Raw genomic sequence first — 7,785 nt, 5'->3', positions numbered from 1 at the left:
ACACACCCCTGCAGCAGGGTGGGCTTTCACTGACTCCTCATCTAGTGAGAAGTTCTAGGTAAAATGGTTGATGGAAGCTTGGTGACCAGTCTGTTTGAGGATCTCATGGAAATCCTAACATAAAACATTTCCTTCTAGGATTTATCCATGACCCAGCAATCAGTACCGAAGGCCTTTATGGGGCCCTAAGCATAGCTGGATTGGCAACGTTGTGAGGAAAGTCTCCCAAAGAGAGCTGGACATTTGGCGACTAGGTGGGTAACCATGATAGCAACAGTAAGGAAGTGGTTTCTTTTGACTTCCTAGTGTAGCCCATAGTGGTGGCATTTCCTGCTGGTCTTCCATCCAAGTACTAACCAAGTCCAACCCTACTTAGCTTTTTCAAGATCAGCCATGAGCGATTAGGTGCTGCCACCTGCTGTGGGCTGGTGATGCTGTACGAGGCTGTAAAACCGCCAGTGAGGAAATGACCTTAGGGAGCTTTGGGGACCTTCCCACTACCTTAGCCACCCTCACAATCAGCCCTACAGCCAGGCCAGACTGATTCTGGTCGCCAACATACTACCTTACTTGGCATAGCAGCGGCCAAAAGAAGAAGGGCTGCCTTGAGAGAGGGCATCTGACTCACATCAAGTGCACGGTAGGGACCTGCTGGTCTGAAACCTTCGCCGGGGCGCAGGGAGCAGGCTGGACGGAAGAGCTGCTCAGCGCCTTCGCGTACACTTTTCAGGCAGTTCTCGCTGGGAAGTAGAGCAAAAGTATTCCTCCATCACGGGAGACTTGGAGACAGCGGGGCATCGTTCTCCAGCTCTTCCGCAAGGTAGGGCCAGCAAGTCTGCGCTGCAAAAACCCAGACGACCAAAGAGAGGTTTACGATTCTGTTTGCGGCTGTTACCGAATGACCGCGCGAATTTTTGGAGCTGGGACCTGGTAGCCCCTCCCACCCCGGGGACTGGGAGCAATATGGGGAAACCACCTTGCCTCAGTCTCCCTCCCCGGGCCAGGGTTCATCGAGCCTCGCCGCAGGTCGCTGTCCCTTTACCTCGGACGGCCTCGGCTTTTAAACCCGCCCCCTCACGGCCCGAAGCGACCCGTTGCCTTTGCGGGTGGGGGTCGCTTTAAGTCCCGAGGGAAGGAGGCTTCCTGATGCAAATGGCGATTATCAAGTCAACCGCCCCGCCAGGAGGGAAGGGAAATCGCTAAGACGTTCTCCGGGAACCGTCCCCAAACTTCCCTTCCTCTCGCTCATTTTTTCCTTTCCCGGCTGTCCAGAGGGCAAGGCCCCGAATCAGCTCCCGAAGCTGCCGCTCAGAAGCGGCAGGTAAGTTCATTCATTTGCTGAACATTTCGCTCTCTCGCTCATACAGAGCCTGAGCTGACGTCACAGCCCTCTCCAAGAATTGGATTGCGAGGCCGGGGGGGCGGGGGACAAGAGAAGCCAAGGGGAACGTCCCCTCCCCTCCCCCATCCCTCCCCCCGGCTGTCTGCTTGTCAGAATTCCCGGGGGATATTACAGGCGCTTCAGGCTGAAGGCTCAAAGCGCCAAGTCAACCCAGGGCGAGGAACTTCTGGCGCCCTTTCACTTTTCCTGTCCTTCTTGATTTTGCTGCCATTCACTTTCTGGGAACCAGACCCTGCCTCCTCCTCCTCCACCTCCTCCCTCTCCTCCTCCTCTGACGCCCCCCCCCCCCGGCGCTTTTTCTTACTTTTTTCAGCCTCCGATCGGTGTTCGGGCGCACTGCGCTGCTCAGCTCGGCTTCTGCTTCCCAAATCCTGCCTTCTCCTCTGCAGGCGTCGCGTTCCCCCCCCACCCCGCCTCCCAGCCCGCTACCGAGCTTCGAAGCCCTGCCGGGTGGAGAGCCACTTCTTCACACCCGAAAAAGACGTGCAAGTCCTTTCTCCGGCTCTTTCCTCGCCAGGAGAAGCGCCGGACCAGCAAATCGGTCCAAGTTTCCACTCGCCCGCTCCCGGCGATTCGGGAAGATTGCGAGGAGGAAGAGGAGGAGGAGAAGGAAGAAGAGGAAGAAGAAGAAAAGATGCGCGGTTCGGCCTCGCGGAGGGGGCTCTGAAGCACCTGTCGCGCCGTCCGGAGCACCGCTGGGAGCGAGCGGAGGCGCCGCAAGCCAGCGCAGGCAGCCGTCTGCAGAGCGAGCCTCCTTAAGGCAGCGACGCCGCGGCGCTCGTCCCGGGGGACCCCAGAATGAGCAAGCCGGTGGGATCAACAAGTGGGTAATGCTTGGCGGGGTCTCCCGCCAGTGAAAGCGGGCGTGTTGGGCCAGGGCCGGACAGTTTCGGGCACTGAGCCTGGGATCCTGTTGCTCTCGTAAGCCCCTTCCTCCAAGTAAACGCGCGGAGGGTCAGGGGGCTGGGGGCTGGCTGGCTTGTAAGGAGGTAGTGGCTGTGGCCGCTCGGGCCCGAAATGAACTTCAGACGCACTGGGTGGGGGTGGGGTGTCAAAAAAGTGCCGTGTGAAAAAGAATGGGGTGGGGTTGTAGATTGTCTTTTTCCCCCTTGAAATTGGACGGGTTGGTGAAATGGAAAGAAAGGGAGAAAGAAGGAATTTTCCCCTCTCTGCAATTAATACATTTAATAAGAAGTCTAAACGTCCCATAGTTGAATGCTACAACCTTTCAAGAAGGGGTGGGCTCTGCTGAAAGAGGATTTACCGGGAATACTTTGCACACCATTTCCAGCCTTACCGAATAATCCTGCGAAAAAGGAAGCAGAAACAATTTAAAAGTCACATTTCACTTAATCCTCAGTCCGGGTACACCTCATAACTGAAAGTCCTCCCCCCCCCCTTTTTTTTTTTTTAAGTCTGATTGACTGTTGTGGATAGAAGTTGGCTTCAGTCGCTAGAAATTCAAGAAGAGACTTTGGAAGTCGACTGTGATGCGGGAGGGAGCCAGCATCAGGCACAATCCAATTTGGGCTGTGACAGGTGATGGGCGAAGCCAGTTTAGAAGGAGCTCCTGTGGCCATAATTTTATTTTTTACTGATAGGGAAAGGGTGGAAAACAGAGAAACACGTAGGTGCAGTTCTGCTTTTAAAACTCCGGATTCCTTTATCCCTGTGCCGCCTTTTCAGGACGCGTGTATAGATGTAGTTTAGCTAAACTTTCTTTCGAATTCTGCATTTCTGGCCTCCAGTGAGGTGACCCTTAGAAGTTTGTCTCAGGCCACAAACAAACTGAAATCGCTCTTTTTGACCGAGGTAGAAATCGCGCAAAGAAGCATCTTAAACAATATCTCGGCCAAACGAAAAAGCAGGAAGCGGTTAACGGATCATTTGTCTGCGAAGCCTTTTTCGAGAAAGGAAGGCGAGCGGTTCCATTCTGTTACTGAGGAGGGGATCGAGGCCACGCTCCATCAATCGCTGGGGGAAACGGGGTGCGGGCCGCGGGGCCAGCCTCCTGGGGAAAATCATCGGACAAGGGCGGGGAAGCCCTCGCCCTTTTCCGCTTGGCCGCTTTCGTGGCCCACTTGCATTTCGCCGGCTGAGCGTAAGGACGGTTCCACCGACTGCAGCGGGGCTCGTTCCTGTGCTGCGCGGCCTGGAAAAGAGAAGAAGCCTCCAGCCTCCCCAGGATGCATTTCCGTCCGGTCCTGCTACTGGCAGCCGTCGGGAAAGTTTTGAAAACTTGCTGGAAAGTAACCTGGAAGGAGCCAAGCCGCGTTTCTAAGCCCTCGGGACGCGCTCCGACTTGTCTGAAGGAGAGTGAATGGGTGGGCCCACAGCGAGGGGGGTGTCAGGACAGCCCGGCGCGAAGGGCCTGAGTTTTAGCAACTCTCCTTTCTCTCGGATCGGGCGGGAACCGCAATCGCAGCGAGACTTACACGAAGGTCAGGCCCGCCCAAGCGAGTGGGAAACGCGGTCCACCTCGGTAGGCGCGAGTCCGCGGGAGAAATCCAACGCAGGCCGGAGCGTGGGATGAGCTGGACAGACACCGCTCCGGTTCATCAACTGGAAGCTCGCAATAAATACAATTCCACATTCAATCTTTCGTAAACACACACACACCGTCCTTGGAAACTTTCGAGAAGGTTTAGGAAAGCGATCTGTGCAATGCGGTGGACGCCCATAAGCTCAAAAGACCAATGCTCCCGTTTATGTTAGTGAAGTAGCTTGAATGTGCTTCTATCGTTAAAGCCGCGGGCTTAGCGGTTCCCGTTTACCGTCTTTTTGGCACTAGGCACTGTCGAAAGCAAGGGGCGCCTCCGAGGAGGTGATCTCAATGAAAGGGCACGCGCGAAGGTGGATCCTAGACTTGCTAACCTCCAGGCCCCGCGGGAACTTTCCTCCTCCGTCGGTTGCCGGCTCTCGGCCTTACTCGGAAGCGCTGAGCCCGGTTGGAGATAGCCGTGGATGCTGCCCAGTCTTAATGCCGTAAAAAGGGAGGCGGCTGCATCCCATGGCCACGGCGAAAGACAAGGCTTTGGACCCCGCGTTCTTTATTCGGCGGCCCTTCTGGAGCTGAAGGCTGGCCAGCCACTTATCCCAGGAGGAAGCGGGGTGTCAGTCTGCTTTGGGTCCCAGAAAGATCGATGCCCCGCGGAGAGGCGAGGCCCGGGAGAGGAGGAAGCCACTCTTCTGCAAGGCCGCCCAGGGTGGGGCCTGCGGGTGGCTGCGCTTTCCCTTCCGCCAGTCTGGAGGGCGGTCGGCGGCGCTCTGGCTGCTTGGGTGGTAATGGGACCCTGCCGCGGAGTCCTCGCCGAGCCGCCCAACTTCTTTCAGCAGCCTGTGATGGTAATTACAGTAATCGAAGCTGCCAGAGCGCTTTACGCCATGCTCCAGCACAGAAAAGAGCGCCCCCCCCCCGCCCGGACGCCCCGTCCAGGAATGCGCCGAGCCTGTTCCCAGCGCCGAGCCAGCCTTTCCCCGGAGCTTAGCGGTATTAGGCTGACCCTGCTTCAAGGGAACCCAACCTCCTTCGCCCACCCCCACCCCGACGTTTTGTCTTTCCTCAGCCTCAGAGCCCCCGTTGCTGAGACGAGGAACCGACCTCCCCATCCCCAAAGCCCGGAAGAGTCGCTGGAGAAGGCAGGCAGCGAAGACGGAGAGGAATGGGCCAAGATTTGGAGAAGGGGCGCGGGAAGGTGCCTTGTTTTACGGCAGAATCCATGTGCTGTCCTCCCGGCGAAGGGCCCTCGGGGAGTTTGGAAGGGTGCCCAAGGCCGGCTGGACGCCCCCAGCAAGGATCTCGGATTTATCGCGACGTCTAAGGGTGACGTTCAGAGAGCAGGCGGAAAAGGGTATTCGGAAAGCCCACCTCGAACGTCGGTGAATCCGAGCTGGGTGTGCTTGTATTTGCCCGCCCTGCGCCAGTTAAATCAACAGGCTCATTCAAGAGAGACTGCGGGCATTTGAAACCCCACCGCCTGCCGCGATAACCTCTGGGCGCTCGGGGGTGAGGCAGAACAGCACCCAATTAGTAGGAGTGGATAACAGGGAGCGATAGACAGAAGCAGCGCCGGAGGAGTTTGGAAGAATCCCAGCGGGCACCAATGCAATCAGGGCAACGATGCCTGTTTAATACAAACAAAATTAATATCTGTTAATTAAAATATATTATGGTAGGTTACGCAGAGCCTCCCTGAAATTAAAGGCAAAACTGCCACTGATTTGTCAATCGAAAACAGCATCCATGTGGACGGTTCGGTCTGTTCCAATAAGTGTTTTCTATGGTTATGTGCTTTATTGCTGCCCTTTGCAGCCAGTCACCTCCTCTCCGGCCTCCTTGGCGGGTCTCTTGGGTCTTCAAAAGCAGAGGATCCAAGGCACCTGCCTCTCTGTGCCGAGGCTTCGCTCTTCAGTCTCGTTCTGCGGGAGCGCTGGGCAGCCAGCCCCTGCCGCCTTAGACTTGTTGAGACTTCCTTCAGAGGCAGTCTGAGTAGGGGCAGCCGCAAGTTGCCCCGGGATTGTGAGCCTTCCTCCTCGAACAAGCTTGCCTTGGAGTAAGCGCCTCTGCAAACAGCGGAATTTACTTCAGAGGGGACCCGATGTGACCATTCTATAAGGTTTTGCAAGAATCTGGCCCTGATCCTCCGGAAGTGGTTTGCAAGCCAAAATTAAACAACTCCAAAATATATCTATTTGGCTATCTTTGTATTTAATTCTTCCAGATACCAAATTGGAGTCTCTAGATATTATGTTACACAGGCAAAAGAAATAGTTATTTTGGAATTATCACCCACAACGGTTCTTGTTGCATGTTTCTGTAAAAAATAAAAATAATACATTAATTCGTGTGGTCATACGATAGTTTTTAAAGTGGGAGAAGGGCCCTCCACAAATATTTGAAAATAAGCTTGTAATTTAATTTGATTCCCAATTCCTGTACTTCCCACTGTATGTACTTAAAGCTCGATCCTACCTTTGCTTAGAGAAATAAACCGTTAAACACGCACCGTTTATTTCTCTAAATATTTCTCAGCTTGGATCGCAATGTTAAACAGTCTTCTAGCATTTGAATTAGATCGACTGGGTGGGGGGGCGGGACTTCGAAATCCTGGTTAGCTAAAGATATTTTATTCGGATCTAAAAGTCCCATTCGGACCATTTCAAGTAGAGCTAATTGAAGCTGAGATTGGTGGGGGGACAGTCTCCCCCATACTTCAAACCAAAATCACTTCGATTTAAGTAGCGTTCACAGCAAGGTGAACCTTTGAAATCGCTTTAGAGCGCGGAGTCGGACAGGATTGTTTTGTCCTCGGTAGCGCTGGAAAGTGGAGGCGGGCTGGGCCGGGGCGGATCCGAAGCAGTCCGAGCCGAGAATGCGAGCCTGAGATTTGCATAAGGAAATGGCCCGGTTTGTCGGAGGTGACACCCAACACCAGGGGCTGGCATCGTTGCTTGTCCAATTTGCTCTCTCCTCCCCCACCGCCGAGTGTGGAAAGTCTGCCGAGGGACGGAGGGCGGGGCGAGGAGGGGGGAGTCGAGTGCTCTCCCCCGGAGCCTTTGTGTGCAATCCGAATTCCCATGCTACCCTTTTTGACGGGTCACTGATGACCCAATAGGCAGGTGGCAAGGAGGGTGTGTAATTAGAGCGCTTCAGAAGCCAAGCTTGGCTTGGCCCGACTTTCCTGGACAACGCCTACTTCCAGCCACCCCTCCCTCTTACCACAGGACACAACTTCATGGGGGGGGGGTCCCCCGAGGACTCCCCTCACTTGGCTGGCCAGCAACCACCACCCCCTCTTTTCTGACTCTCCCCCCAGGCGCCCCACCTAATCCCATTCCTCCAGTCCAGGCTGCTGCAAAGAGCAGCTGTCGAGTTACATTTGGGGGAGAAGCCGGTGGCTTGCGTTGATTGGAGGCAGTCAGATGAGTTTCCTTTGGTGGGGGGGGATCATTAAGTTAACACTTCATCTAATGTCCCCATTGTCTGCTAGGGAGGCCTCGCTTCAGAGCCTAGCTCTGCTTCTCCAGAGTCTCCAGAGAGCAGGATTTCCCCCTGGATTTCTGTCATTGCCCTCCCATTCACCCAGGCAGCTGGCACAGAGACCCCTCTGCCCAAGAAGTGCATGGCACCTGAATCGGCTCCAGAGAGGTCCAGATTCTTTTCTCCCCAGACCCCGTCAAAATATGGAAGGGTGAGGAGAGGTTTTCTCCCAAGTCATCCTCAAGCCCTCATCTCTGGTGCTTTCCATGCCTGGGTTCCCACTTGGCATTAAGCCACAATGTGGTTAGTTTGGTTTTGGCATCCAGTGTTGTGGAAATTCCTTAAGTAGTGGTTTACAGACTGAAGTTTACAGCTCAGGGCGATCTCCGGGCCCAATCAGTTG

General features: G+C 55.0%; 1 protein-coding gene across 1 annotated transcript in view; it reads left to right on the top strand.

Annotated features, from left to right (window-relative positions):
• Nucleotides 1–2,200: 2,200 nt before the first annotated feature.
• The window catches only part of NR2E1 (nuclear receptor subfamily 2 group E member 1), a 31,841-nt gene continuing 26,256 nt past the window's right edge, over nt 2,201–7,785 (top strand). Inside the window, exon 1 of the mRNA XM_063290952.1 lies at nt 2,201–2,225. Coding sequence (XP_063147022.1) covers nt 2,201–2,225 — 25 coding nt within the window. The remainder of the gene's footprint in view (nt 2,226–7,785) is intronic.

The sequence above is a fragment of the Candoia aspera genome, chromosome 1, assembly GCF_035149785.1.
Source record: "Candoia aspera isolate rCanAsp1 chromosome 1, rCanAsp1.hap2, whole genome shotgun sequence".
NCBI lineage: Eukaryota > Metazoa > Chordata > Lepidosauria > Squamata > Boidae > Candoia > Candoia aspera.
This window is presented reverse-complemented; position numbering and strand designations above follow the sequence as displayed.